The sequence below is a fragment of the Trichechus manatus genome, unplaced genomic scaffold, assembly GCF_000243295.1.
Source record: "Trichechus manatus latirostris isolate Lorelei unplaced genomic scaffold, TriManLat1.0 scaffold00006, whole genome shotgun sequence".
NCBI classification, from domain to species: Eukaryota; Metazoa; Chordata; class Mammalia; order Sirenia; family Trichechidae; genus Trichechus; species Trichechus manatus.
This window is the reverse complement of record NW_004443942.1, coordinates 35,244,846-35,259,984: the sequence shown is the minus strand read 5'-3', so window position 1 is coordinate 35,259,984 and position 15,139 is coordinate 35,244,846. Positions and strand designations below refer to the sequence as shown.

The window sequence follows — 15,139 nt, the reverse complement described above, 5'->3', positions numbered from 1 at the left end:
CTTCATTACGGATTACACCTCAACATAAAGAAAACAAAAATCCTCACAACTGGACCGATAAGCAACATCATGATAAATGGAGAAAAGATTGAAGTTGTCAAGGATTTTATTTTACCTGGCTCCACAATCAATGCCCATCGAAGCAGCAGTCAAGAAATCAAATGACACATTGCATTGGGCAAATCTGCTGCAAAAGACCTTTTTTTGCAGTGTTAAAAAGCAAAGATGTCACTCTAAGGACTAAGGTGCGCCTGACCCAAGACATGGTATTTTCAATTGCCTCATGTGCATGTGAAACCTGGACAATGAATAAGGAAGACCGAAGAATTGATGCCTTTGAATTATGGTGCTGGCGAAGAATACTGAATATACCATGAACTGCCAGAAGAACAAACAAATCTGTCTTGGAAGAAGTACAGCCAGAATGGTCCTTAGAAGTGAGGATGGTGAGACTCTGTATCACATACTTTGGACATGTTATCAGGAGGGATCAGTCCCTGGAGAAGGACATCATGCTTGGTAGAGGGTCAGCAAAAAAGAGGAAAATCTTCAATAAGATGGATTGACCCAGTGGCTGCGACAATGGGCTCAAACACAGCAATAAGTGTGAGAAGGTGCAGGACCAGGCAGTGTTTCACTCTGTTGTACACGGGGTCACAAGTCAGAACTGACTCAACAGCACCTAACAACAACAACAGCACATAATAGATAAGCAATTACTGAATTTAATCAAATGTGGGAAAGTACAAAACTGTTGTAGATGTGCAGTGTGGTAAGGTCCTTGGTGAGAAGAAATGAAGTATAGACTGGACACGTTTGTCTATCAAGACAACTGTGCCAAATCCTTTTGAGAGAGATGTTATACAGAATAGTATAAAGGGATAGATTTCATGTTGCCCTCTATCAGGTGAGTTTGTGGTTCATGATGTCTGAGCCTGGCTCGATAGATGTGTGAGTCCCTTTGAGCCAAAATGGAGGGGTAATTATTGTCATATATATATACCACATTTCCAAATGAGTTGCTTATTAAGTTTTCCAGAGTATGAATACAACGTTTCAATATGATGTATCTTGGGTCACATTTAGAAACTGGCTCATTTCAAATGTGGAGTACATTCCTGGCTATTAGGAAAAAAAAATCTAGCATAGTTAACTTTAGATAACTAGAATTAACAAACACTAGGGTCAAGTAGAAATGGGTTGTCATGGATTGAATTATGTCCCCTCAGAAATGTGTGTATCAATTTGGCTGGCCCATGATTCCTGGTATTGTGTGATTTTCCTATATGTTGTAAATTCTGCCTCTATGATGTTAATGAGGGAGGATGGGTGGCAGTTGTGTTAGCAAGGCAGGACTCAGTCTACAAGACTGGATTGTGTCCTGAGGCAATCTCTTGAGATATAGAAGAGAGAAGTGAGCAGAGAGACAGGGGGACCTCATACCACCAAGAAAGCAGTGCCAGGAGCAGAGCGTGTCCTTTGGACCCGGGGTCCCTGCGTGGAGAAGCTCCTAGTCTGGGGAAACACTGATGAGAAGGCCGACAGAGAAAGAAAACCTTCCCCTGGAGCTGACACCCTGAATTTGGACTTTTAGCCTACTTTACTGTAACGAAATAAACTTCTCTTTGTTAAAACCATCCACTTGTGGTATTCCTGTTAGAGTAGCACTAGATAACTAAGACAGGTTCTGTCATTTTCTTTGACTTGCAAACTGGCAACTGCCCATTTTTCCAGTCTGAATATCCCATCCGTACCTTCTAAAGGGTTTTACAGTTTTGTTTATTCTCTTTATCACCAATGGAGGCAATACCACATTGGTATTTGTAAAACAATTAAAGACTATTAGAGCTAGACTTATATAGTCCTAATCCCTACCTTTACAGACAAGGAAACTTAAGTCCAGAGAGGTGGCAATAACCTACCTCAGGACTAGTTACATAGCTAACTAGTCACAGTGCCAACACTAGAAATTCTCTTTGAAAGAATGTTGTATTAGTTTCAAATTTTTCGAAGATATACAAGCCAACCCGCAAACAGCCAAACATCATAACAGACTGCTCGTGGACAATAACGTACATATAATGCCAGTCTGGTAAAAGAATGCTTTCTACTGACAATTTTTCTACATCAGATGGAAAATGAAAAGTAGGAAAAGAGGAGTCAAAGCATCTCTCACTATTTTTGGATAAGAACATCTTAGACACAGATCAATATTAGAGGAATGTTTACTATCATTTAAATTGCTCTGGAACAATTATGTGGTTTTAATAAACGGACTGTAGGTCATCTAGATTTCTAGCAGCTTTCATAAGCATTGCTAGTAAAATGGTACTTAAAGGCTTCTCAAAGAGCCATACTTCAATGTCTCAGGAAAAATCCCCTCTGTCTTTACCTAGGACATGTTTTAGCTTACTGTGTGCAGATATAAGTGAAAGAGGGCCAGGAAATCCACACCAGAGGTGAAGCTTTATGTCCAGAGATCTTCTTGCATTTTTCCATATCATCAGCAAATGCTGAAAGGCTTCTCAAAAAACTAAGATAGGACATCTGAGATAGGAATATCCTGGCCTAAAACTAAGACATTTATTGAGCCATTATCTCTTCCAGATGGAAAAACTAGGACTAGCGAAAGATTCCGGGATCTCCATTTCACCACAGGCAATAGTCACAGGAAGGCAGCACATTACTTACTCAATTACTCGTGGCTCTGGGGCTCTGCGCACTACCTGTAAGGAAACAGGCAGGTCTTACTTCCGGAATGATATCTAATCCCCAGGGAGACTTACTTGCAGGACAGGATTACCATATCCTCCCATTTCTGGTCTAAGTAAATCAGGTTTAAAACTGTATCTTTATTTCAAGCTCTCACTCCCCTACCAGAGATCCCTACTTCTGCTCTTTTTATAACTACTTCATACTTGCTCCTGTAAAAACCCATTGCCATCAGGTCGATTCCAACTCATAGTGGCCCTAAAGGACAGGGTAGAACTGCCCCATATGGTTTCCAAGGAGCGCCTGGTGGATTTGAACTGCCGACCTTTTGGTTAGCGGCCATAGCTCTTAACCACTGCACCACCAGGGTTTCCATCATACTTGCTAGTGAGTAATAAAAGCTGATACAATTAGAATTAATCCATTTTCCTAGCAGCCAGCAGCTCTAGAAAAACCTTCTTTATGAGATGTAAAAAAAATAAAAGATGTAGTAGAAAGCGAAGGGTTTCGATAACTATTTATACAAGTATTACTACAGCCAGATGTCAGATTATTAGCTTTTTCCCCCATAGTATTAAAAATACAAACTACCCAAAGTGACTTGAGAAGAAATACAAAATCTCAACAGACCTGCAACAAGTGAAGAGATTGAATCAGTAATCAAAAACCTTCCAACATAGAGAAATCCAGGACCAGATGGCTTCACTGGTAAATTCTACCAAACATTTAAAGAATGAACACCAATTCTTCTCAAATTCTTCCCAAAAAATAGAAGATGAGGGAACGCTTTCTAACCCATTTTATGAGGCCTGCATTACCCTGATACCAAAGCCAGATATAGATACCACAAGAAAAGAAAATTACAGACCAATTTCTCTTATGAATATAGAGCCAAAAATCCTCAAGAAAATCCTGGCAAACTGAACTCAACGGCATATTAAAAGGATTATACACCATGATCAAGTGGGATTTACCACAAGAATGCAAGGGTGGTTCAAAATAAGAAAATCAATCAATATAATACACCACATTAATAGAATGAAGGAAAAAAGCCACATGATCATCTCAATTGATGCAGAAAGGTATTTGACAAAATCCAACACACTTTCATGACAAGAACACTCAGAAAACTAGGAATAGAAGGGAAACTGCAACATGATAAAGCGCATTTATGAAAAACTCAGAGCTAACATCATACTCAATGGAGAAAAACTGAAAACTTTTCCCTTAAGATGAGGAACAAGACAAGGACGGCCGCTTTCACCACTGCTATTCAACATCATTCCGGAAGTCCTAGCCAGAGCAATTAGGCAAGAAAAATAAATAAAAGACACCCAAATTGGAAAAGAAGAAGTAAAACTATTTCTATTCACAGATGAATGATCTTATATTCAGAAAATCCCAAAGAAACCACAAGAAGGCTACTAGAGCTAATAAATGAACTCAGCGAAGTTTCAGGGTATGTGATCAACACACAAAAATCAGTTGTTGTTTCTACACACCAACAGTGAACAAGCTGAAAAGGAAATTAAGAAAACAATTCCACTTACAATAGTATCTAAAAGAATAAAATATCTAGGAATAAATTTAATCAAGGAGGTGAAAAACTTATACATTGAAAATTATAAAACATTGCTGAAGGAAATTAAAGAAGACCTAGATTAGTGGAAAGATATCTGGTGTTTATGAATTAGAAAACTTAATATTGTTAAGATGTTAATACTATCCAAAATGATCTACAGCTTCAATGAAATCTCCAACAGCCTTTTTTGTCAAAACGAAAAAGCCGATCCTCAAATTTATGTGGAATTGCAAGGTGACCCGAAGAGCCAAAACAATTTTGAAAAAGAAGAACAAAGTAGAAGGACTCACACTTCCCAATTTCAAAATGTACTATAAAGCTACACTAATAAATACAGTGTGGCAGTGGAATAAAGTCTACATAGAGACTAATGGAATAGAACTGAAAATCCAAAAATAAACACATACATTTATGGTCACTGATTTTTGACAAGGGTGCTAAGCCCATTCAATGGGGAAAGAATAGTCTCTTCAATACAGAGTGCCAGGACAACTAAATCTCCATGTGCAAAAGAATGAAGCTGGACCCATACCTCACACCATATACAAAAAATAACTCAAAATAGATCAACGACCTAAGTATAAGAACTAAAACCATAAAACTCTTAAAACAAAGCATAGGGGTAAAGCTTCAAGATCTTGTTTTTGACAATGGACTCTTAGATATGACACCAAAAGCATAAGCAACAAAATAAAATACAGATAAACGGAACTTCATCAAAATTAAAAACTTTCGTGCATCAAAGGTCTTTACCAAGAAACTAAAGAGACAACCTACAGGATGGAAGAAAATATTTGGTAACCATATATCTGATAAGGTTTTAATATCCAGGATATATAAAGAACTCCTACAATGCAACAACAAAAAGACAAACAACTCAATTAAAAAATAGACAATGGACTTGAATAGATATTTCTCCAAAGAAGATATATAAATGGCCAATTCGCACATGAAAAGATACTCAGTGTCGTTAGTCATTAGGGAAATGTAAATGAAAACTACAATGAGACACCACTTCATACCCACTAGGATGTCTATTATCAGAAAACCAGAAAATAACAAGAGTTGAGATGTAGAGAAATTGGAGCCCTCATCCATTGCTGGTGGGAGTGTAGAATGGTGCAGCCACTCTGGAAAACAGTTTGGCAATTTCTCACAAAGTTGAACATGGAACTACCATGGTGACCTAGCAATTCTACTCCTAGGTATATACCCAAAAGACCTGTAAGCAGGGACTCAAACAGATGCTTGTACACCACTGTTCACTGCAGCATTATTTGTAATAGCCAAAAGGTGGAAACAATCCAAGTACCTATCAATGGATGAATGGATCAACGCAATGTGGTATATCCATACAATGGAATATTATTCAGCCATAAAAAAATTTTTAACTCGGATATATGCTATAACATGAACCTTGAAAACATTATGCTGAGTGAAATGAGTCAGACACAAAAGGACAAATATTATATGATCCCACTTACATGAAATATCTAGAATAGGCAAATGCATAGATGCATTATTAATGGTTACCAGGGTCTGGGAGGAGGAGGGAATGGGGAATTATTATTTAAGGAGTATTGAGTTTCTGTTTGGGGTGATGAAAAACTTTTGGAAACAGACAGTGGTGATGACTGCAAAACATGGTGAATGAAATTAACGTCACTGAAATGTACACTAAAAAATGGTTAAAACGGCAAATGTTTTGTTACATATATTTTACCACAATAAAACTACTAAAAAAAAAAAAAAAAAAGTAAATCTTCACTGTTTCTTACACCTTACCCAGTAGAATAAACAAGATAAAAATCAGGCATTTTGCTATAGTATCTGAAATTTCAACCGAATTCCAGAAATGTCTGCCACCCCAGCGCTGAAAACAGCCTGATTTTAGGGCTGTTAGAACTTGGATAGCCAATGCAAGCTCTAGAAAACAAGAATAATACATGATAACTATAGACTAGAGGCAGACTATGAAGAATCCTCAGGTGTACTAAGGAACTGATACTTCACATTTCATTATTATAAAAGTCCTTTCACTCTCTTATTTATTCGTGAATTTATTCAGTCACTATTTATTTGAGTGTCTACCACGTGAATAAAGCTTTGTTACTGTTGAAGGAGAACCAAGAATTTACCTGCTGGGGTTCTTTGAACACAAACTCTCTGTCAGACAGATGACGCTCCTGGTTCTTCCAAGTCTGACTAGGCTTCTGGCGGAGGTGACTCTTAGCAGTGGTAGCTGAAAGAAGAGAGAGAACAGCCTCAAACCAGGGCAAAGTCAGCTTTCGTCACCTTCTGTTGAGCAACGGCCAATACAATTCACCTGGAGATAACCCTTTGATATCAAGAAATCATTTGGAAGACCACTGAAAGATTTGAGGTAGTAATTAGAATGAGGAACACCAAAGATCCGCCCTTAGCTTATCATCAACAAAACCAAAACACTGGCTACATTTTAAACAACTCCTTAACATCAACTGAAATGGGAGTCAATCATAAAGCAAAAGGATATAAACAACAAGAAGATGGTGTTTGTCCATAGCCACAGACAAACACATACACATAAGAGATACCCACAGGTTCTTACCAGGATGAACACTGGCCTTGCTCTTAGAAGGGCCAGCCCAGGCTCCCTGCACTCTGGCTCGCTGTCTTTTATCCTCCATGCTGACCAAAAAATGCTCCTGTTTTTAGCTTTCAGAAGATTTCATTCCTGATTCTCAAACCACACAATGATATCTGTTAAAAAAAAAAAAAAAAGGTGTTTTTAGTTAGGGTTGTGAGCTTGGACTGCTGTGCCATCAATCAATTCCAACTCATAGCAACCCTATATGACAGAGGAGAACCGTCCCATAGGGTTTCATAAGGTTGCCAGGAATCAGAATTGAGTTGATGGCAAAGTATTTGGTTTTTTTTTAAATCCTTATGGGGGCAGATTGCCAGGTCTTTTCTCCCACAGAGTGGCTGGTGGGTTCAAACAACTGACCTTTGAGTTAGCAGCCAAGCGATTAACTACTGTGCCACCAAGTCCTTGAGCTTGGACTTCTAACAGGTAATTGTAACCCTTTCAGACAGAAGAGATGTCTCAATAGCAATCAGAGCTTCTAAAGAAAATCAACTTCTGTCATCACAATATCTCAATCAAGGAGCTTACTAAGTCACTTGGGGCTGTTGACTTTAATGTTTATTTTTTGCAATCTTATCATACAACCTCCCTTTCTTTCACAAGAATGTACATGTTAAAACCCATTGCCGTTCAGTCAATTTCGACTCATAGTGACCCTACAGGACAGAGCAGAACTGCCTCATAAGGTCTCCAAGCAGCGCCTGGCGGATTCAAACTGCCAGCCTTTTTGGTTAGCAGCTGAACTCTTAACCACTACAGCAGCAGGGTTTCCAATGTACATGTTAAGAAATTCTGAAACCAGGACATACCATAAACCACATTACTCTTATTAGTCCCCAAGAGAACTAAGGATATTGAAACACGCCCATTTTCACCTACAAGGACACTGAAAAACAGGCTAAGACTCAGTTTCCAAGTGCATTTCCATATTCATATTCCATATTTTATGAGCTGGCTGCATCAAACTTCCCCGGCAGCTTGTTAAACACACCAACATCCCACATCCAGAAAAACTGATTTACGATGGGACACAGGCATCTGTCTTTACAACAAGATGGCGATGTGCATGTATGTACGGAAACCAACAGGTAAAATGACATACCCAAAGTCACTCAGAAAATAAATAGCAGGTAATTAATATTCATATTTTATTAGGTTCCAGTCTTCAGCTATTGAAAAGTCCACCCCATAAGGACAGAAATACTAATTTGATGCTTTTGCTAATGAAAACTCAGCCCACAGTAAGTACAGGAGCATGCACAGCAACAAAAAACAAAACCAAGGAAGCTCAGCCAAGCGTTCCAAATCTATGTTCCATTTCTTTTGGGTCTATCTCAGAAAGCTTTATACCTCAAGTTCTCAAATATAACAAGCTCATTTTATAGCTTATTTAGCCTACAGATCCCCAAGCCTCATCTCCAAACCTTCAGACTCAGTAAAGCTGAGCTGGACCCAAGAATCTACGTGTTTAACAAATTCCCCCAGGTGCTAAGTATGTAATTCTTCTCATTTAATAAATGGGGACATGACGGAGGCTGCCATCTGCCTAAGAATTAATGACAAAATCAAATAGCAACTCTCTACTCACATAAGATGTGTGGATAAAGCCTCTGTTTGACATTTTCTCTCAATGAAGACGTTAAAAGCTTATCACTACCATTTGCTATAGTCCCCCAAACGGGCTATGACCTGCTCACCTCCTTGCTCCATTCACAGGGAAGCGGTATGTGCCCCCCAAACAGTAATCTGTCAGGCTATGTGAAAATACAGATTCCAGAGTCCCACCCTACCCTGAATTTGTGGAGTTCCAGAATTTGTTTTTTAATTAACTCCACTCTCCACCCTATAGGGTTGTTTGGATTTTTGTTGGTTTATTCCACCCTAGACTTCTTTAGCGAGATAAAGTTTGAGAACCCTGCTGCAGTGCAAAAAACAAGGACTCTGGCGCCAACCAGGACTCGTTTTGGATCCAGATCTGTCACTTCCCAGTTGCATAACCTGAAGCAAATGACTTCACCTTTCTGAGCCTCCGTTTCTTCCTCTGTAAAAAGGGAAAATCCTCCCTGCCCCCGGTTGAAATACAGATTAAGCGAGCAACGCAGGTGAAAGAGCCTGGTCCTCGGTAAGGGGCAGCGCCTTTCCCTAATTTAGACCTTTTCCCTCTCCTAGGAGACCAGGGATGAGGGCCCAGAGACCGCACGAGAAGGGAACTCCACCCCCGGGCGCCCAGCGGGAAGCAAGGAGGCCGCACCTGCTAGCGGAACCAGAGACGCAGATCTAAACACACTCGGTCCTGGTGCTCCAGACCCAATCCGTCGCCTGCGGCCTGGGGGACCTTAGGACCGAGACACCACTCCGCAATTCCCAACCACAGGTCCCGGCATCAGGCATTTCCTCCCGACGTCATGGGCTCCGCCGCCGCTTCCGGTGTCCCAGCCTGGGATCCGGGCAGCCCCGTATCCCCGCACTCGGAGGGCCGAGTTGCCGGAGGTGCCGATGGGAGGATCTGGGCTGGAGAGGAGGATAGGGATTGAGGGTGTGGTGGAACTAGGTGACTGCCCTGGATATGGGAATGAAGACGTGTGTCCTAGGCCGAGGTCCCTGGGGAGGTGAGATCCCGAGCACTGGAGACGTCCAAGCGCCGGCATTTCTGATCTATACAGAAAGAGCGACCGGGTCCCAGCGGCGCTGGGGTAAGGGCGAGTGTATTGGAGGGCAAGGTCATGATATGATAAGCAAAGCAAAGGGTTTGAAATTTATTCTGAAAGCTATTTTAGGATAGCCTAAAATGCGCCTCCTTTGTGCTCGCACTGCAGCCTGTGCGTACTTCAACCATAGCACTTCAAACAGGGTATGGGACCAAGCCTTTTTCATCTTGGCTCCCTATTGCTAAGCGCAGGGTTTGTATATTAAGCACTAGTATTTGTTTGAATGAACAGACCTGAGTTTCATTCCATACACCACCATTTGCTAGGTATTTAATCTTGGCAAGTATTCTGCTTCATAAAATGGGCGTAGCTCCTGTTGGGAGGATTAAATGAGATGATGTATGTAAAGAATTTAGCACAATGCCTAGCACACAATAAATGTTAAGAGTGTCTTCTCTTCACCCCATCTGTGAGTTCTTAAGAAATGTCTTTAAAGTGACCATGTTAAACATGTATGTACCTTAAGGTGTGAAAAATACTTTGTTGATCGGTGAAAATTGCACTGAATTAACTATTTTTGTGCAAGTTATTTCTGAGATCTACTAAAGCATAGTCACTGTGAAAATCTTTAAAATAAGCTTTGTATTATATAGTGCTTACCTGCAGAAAGCTCAGTGGACCTCATCAATGTACCTATATTGTTGGTAGTATCAAATGCAATTTTCACAGCATCCATTATTCTTTGTTATACTCTGTGCATTAAAGGAAAAATGACTTATTCTAGAACAGAAAGGAGAGAAAGTGGTAAGGCCAGACTATAATTTTTATCTTTTTTTCATCAGCTAGTAATTTGTTAGTTTCTGCTTCTGGCTCAGGAACCTTGGCTGTATTTTCCAAAATATGTCATTTCTTTCTTTTCAATGATTATGGTTTTGGAACAGAACAAAGAAGCCTGGATTGAGGAGTCCCTAAAAGTAGTGATTAACACCTCTTCAGCCTCAAGTAGAATGTTTCTCAAAAATCAATCCATGGTCCACTTGCCTCCAAAATTCCTTTTTTTTTAAAAAAAAAAAAAGCAGAATCTACACAATACGGGGGAAGCCAGCACAACTTGTACAAGGAAAGGTCATGGAAGCTCCACAGACACTTCCAAACTCCCTGAGGGACTGAACTGCTGGGCAGAGGACTGTGGGGACCATGGTCTCGGGGAACATCTAGCTCAATTGGCATAACACAGGTTATAAAGCAATGTTCTACATTCTACCTTGGTGAGTAGTGTCTGGGGTCTTTAAAGCCTGTGAGCAGCCATCTAAATACTCCACTGGTCTCACTCCTTTGGGAGCGAAGGAGAATGCAGAGAATAGGATACAAGGAAAAGATTAGTCCAAAGGACTATGGACCACAGCTACCAGGGCCTCCACCAGACTGAGTCCAGTACAGCTAGATGGTGCCCGGCTACCACCACTGACTGCTCTGACCGGGATCACAACAGAGGGTTCTGGACAGAGCTGGAGAAGGTTGTAGAATAAAATTCTAATACACAAGAAAAAGACCAGATTTACTGGCCTGAAAGAGACAGGAGAAGCCCTGAGAGTATGGCCCCCAGACACCGTTTTAGCTCAGTGGTGAAGTCACTTCCGAGGTTCACCATTCAGCCGGGGATTGGATGGCCCCATGGAGCAAGGCAGGACTAATGAGGCACAGCAGTCCAGGGATAAGAACTAGAAGTCAGAGGGGGTCAGGAAAGCTGGTGATGGGGAACCCAAGGTTGAGTAAGGACAGTGTTGACATGTAGTGGGGTTGTTAACCATTATCATGGGGCAACATGTATCCTAACTGTTTAATGAGAAACTATTTTGTTCTGTAAACCTTCATCTAAAGTGAGAATAGCAGCACAACTGGAAGAACGTAATCAATGTCACTGAATTGTGCATGTAGAAATTTTTGAAATGGTGTATCTTTGGCTATGTATATTTTCACCAAAAAAAAAGAAAAGGGTCGAGAAGGGAGATTGTTGACATGTCGTGGAGTTGTTAACCAATGTCATAGAACAATATGTGTACTGACTGTTTAATGAGAAACTATTTGTTCTGTAAACCTTCGTCTAAAGTACGATAAAAAAAAGTACAAAAAAAAAGATACAAAAAAAAAAAACCAGAATCACTTGCATTTTAACTAAGTGTCCAAGGTTATTCTGAGATGCAGGAAGTTTTAAAGTCTTTAGGGCACATGTAGGGTAATAAATTGTCCCAGCTTGCCTGGGGACTGAGGTATTTCCCAAGATATAGGACTTTTAAGTGCTGAAACCAGGACAGTCTTGGGCAAATTGGGATGGTTTGTCATCATAGATACGAGTGAGTCTATAGTATTAGAAAGTTGTTTGGTTTTTTTTTTTCTTAATACTGTGGTTTAGGTTAAAGTTTACAGAGCAAATTAGTTTCCCATTCAGCAATTTATACAGATTGTTTCATAACATGGGTTGCAATCCCCACAATGTGTCAGCACTCTCCCAATTTCCACGTTGGGTTCTCTGTTTCCCTTCATCCACTTTTCCTGCCCCTTTCTGCCTTCTTAACTTGCTTTCGGAGAAAGATGCTTTTGATGGGTCTTGGTATCCTGGGTTTCCTCAGTTCTGTTTGCAGTACTTGTTTTTTTATCAGGGAAGTCGTTGTAGAGACCATAAGAGAGGGAATGATGGATAGCTGTGCCAGATAACTATTCTCCTTTTAATAATAGGTTCTGGCTTGCTACTGAGCCTTGGTTAGGACTGAACACCTAATGATGGGACATTTGGTGACCAAGTGGCTTAAGCTTCTCATCATGAACTAGGTATTCTCTGTCCCACCTAACCATAAAGTTGGGTGTATGTGGTGGCAATCTATCATCAAATGGAAATGGTATATAAAAAATTGATCTCAGGCAGTATGAGCAAATTGCATGAGCAGGTGGATCAGACTCCTTCAACTTGACTCTGTTGTATTGTCTCCTCTACTTCAATCTATGCCTGTAGCCTCTTAAGGTGTTCTGGATGACCAAGTAACTGGTTTACAGATGGCCTTTTTTACACATGAATCTGCATGATATGCTAGTACCATCCCAAAGTAGGTAAATGCAGCACTACAGCCCCACTCAGGAATGACCTTGATGGAAAGTAGTGATGGAGAATATTCCCAGTGGGTAGAACTGCTAGGAGTACATTTAATTGTCCACTTTGTCTTTAGTGTGAGATGGCCAGAAGTACAGATATATACTGATTTAGGAGGAGTAACTAATTGGCTGGCTGTATAGTCAGAGACTAGAGAGGAACAGGATTGGAAGATTTGTAACAAGGAAGTTTGGGGAGGCATGAAGTGGATAGACACAGACTGTGAAGATAGGTTTTTAATAATCAAGTAAACAAAATGACACTTTGTCAATGCCAGTCATCTTCTTTCCATGGCATGACAAAGTAGCCATGGTGGCAGGGAGAAGGGCTATGCCAGGGCTTAACAACATGGACTTTCCCTTACCAAAGCTGACCTGACTAATGCTACTACTGAATACCTAATCTGCAAACACCCAAGACCAGAATTCCCCAGGGGACCATTCAACCACTTGGTGGCAGATTGATTACATTGGACCTCTTCCATCATGAAGAGGTCAGAGATTCATCCTCACTGGAAAATATTTTGGGTATGGATTTATTTACCTTCCTTGCCCATACTGATTCAGTTAGCACCACCATCTGTGGACTCACCAAATGTCTTATCCACCATCATGGCATTTCCCCACAGCAAAAATACATCAGTGAACTCATGCCCATGGAATTAACTCCCCATCAGCAGGAAACAGGCTAATTGAAATGTGGAATGGCTTACTGAAGACTTAGTTATGGCCCTAGTTGGGAGACAATACTCTGAAAAAATGGAGGTTCTGTATTTCTGGAATGCAGTATATGCCTTGTACCAGAGACCATTATATGGTGATGGCTCCCCCTTAGTTAAGTACATGGGTCTGGGAATCAAGGGCTGGAAATGAGAGTGACTCCTGCCATGAATATACTTAATAACCTACTTGCTTCCCATCCCAGCAACTTTGAGCTCTATTGTTTTGGAGGTCTTAATCTGCAAATTGGGAATGTTTCCACCAGGGGACAAAACAATGGTTCCATTGAGTTGGAATATGAGAGTGCCATCTGGCCATTTTGGGCTCCTTATGTCACTAAAGCAAAAGGCAGAAAAAAAAAAGCATTACTCTTTTGGCTAGTGTGATTGATCCTGATTAACAAGGGGATACTGGGTTGCTGCTACACAATGGGGGCAAGGAGGACTATGTCTGGAACCCAGGGCATTTTTTTGGAGTGCCTCTTAGTACTTCATGCCAATTAACAAAGATTAATGGAAAACTACAGCAGCCAAAAAAAAGAACAATTAGTGACTTGGATCCTTCAGAAATGAATATTTGGGTCACTCCACCAGTAAAGAAAACAAACCAGCTGAGGTTAAGGCTAAGGGCAAGGGAAATATTAATGTGTAGTGGAAGAAGACCCCCATACGTCTGTCAGTTTGTGGTACTGTGGGGGCCTGCATGTTGCTGTGATGCTGAAAGCTATGCCACCAGTATTCAAATACCACAGGGTCACCCATGGCAGACAGGTTTCAGCTGAACTTCCAGACTAAGACAGACTAGGAAGAAGGACCTGGCAGTCTACTTCTAAAAACAATTAGCCAGTGAAAACCTTATGAATAGCAGAGGAACATTGTCTGATATAGTGCCAGAAGATGAGCCCCTCAGGTTGGAAGGCACTCAAAAGACAACTGAGGAAGGGCTGCCTTCTCAAAGTAGAGTTGACCTCAGTGATGTGGATGGAGTCAAGCTTTCAGGATCTTTATTTGCTGATGTGGCATGACTCAAAATGAAAAGAAACAGCTGCAAACATCCATTAATAATCGGAACGTGGAATGTACGAAGTATGAATCTAGGAAAATTGAAAATTGTCAAGAATGAAATGGAATGCATAAACATGGATATCCTAGGCATTACTGAGCTGAAATAGACTGGTATTGCCATTTTGAATTGGAAACTAATATGGTCTACTATGCCGAGAATGACAACTTGAAGAGGAATGGCATTGCATTCATCGTCAAAAAGAGCATTTCAAGATGTATCTTGAAGTACAACGCTGTCAGTGATAGGATAATATCCATATGCCTACAAGGAAGACCTGTTAATACGACTGTTATTCAGATTTACGCACCAACCACTAAGGACAAAGATGAAGACATTGAACTTCTGCAGTCTGAAATAGACTGAACATGCAATCAGGGTGCATTGATAATTACTAGAGATTGGAATGCAAAAGGTGGAAACAGAAGGATTGGTAGTTGGAAAATATGGCCATGGTGATAGAAATGATGCTGGAGACCACATGATAGAATTTTGCAAGATCAATGACTTCTTCATTGCAAATACCTTTTTTCAACAACATAAACGGCGACTATACACGTGGACCTCGATGGATAGAATACACAGGAATCAAATCGAGTACATCTGTGGAAAGAGACAATGGAAAAGCTCAATATCTTCAGT

The 15,139-nt window shown here is 40.6% G+C and overlaps 1 protein-coding gene across 2 annotated transcripts in view; it reads right to left on the bottom strand.

The window, feature by feature from the left end:
* ALKBH3 (alkB homolog 3, alpha-ketoglutarate dependent dioxygenase) overlaps positions 1-9,308 on the bottom strand; it is a 37,088-nt gene extending 27,780 nt beyond the window's left edge. For both annotated transcript variants that reach the window (XM_023738547.1, XM_023738542.1), the window contains exons 1-4: positions 9,175-9,308; positions 6,885-7,036; positions 6,433-6,536; positions 2,692-2,726 (exon numbers count right to left, since the gene is read on the bottom strand). In XM_023738547.1, the coding sequence (XP_023594315.1) occupies positions 2,692-2,726; positions 6,433-6,536; positions 6,885-6,963 (218 nt within the window). In that variant the 5' untranslated portion in view covers positions 6,964-7,036; positions 9,175-9,308. The remainder of the gene's footprint in view (positions 1-2,691; positions 2,727-6,432; positions 6,537-6,884; positions 7,037-9,174) is intronic.
* Positions 9,309-15,139: the final 5,831 nt, after the last annotated feature.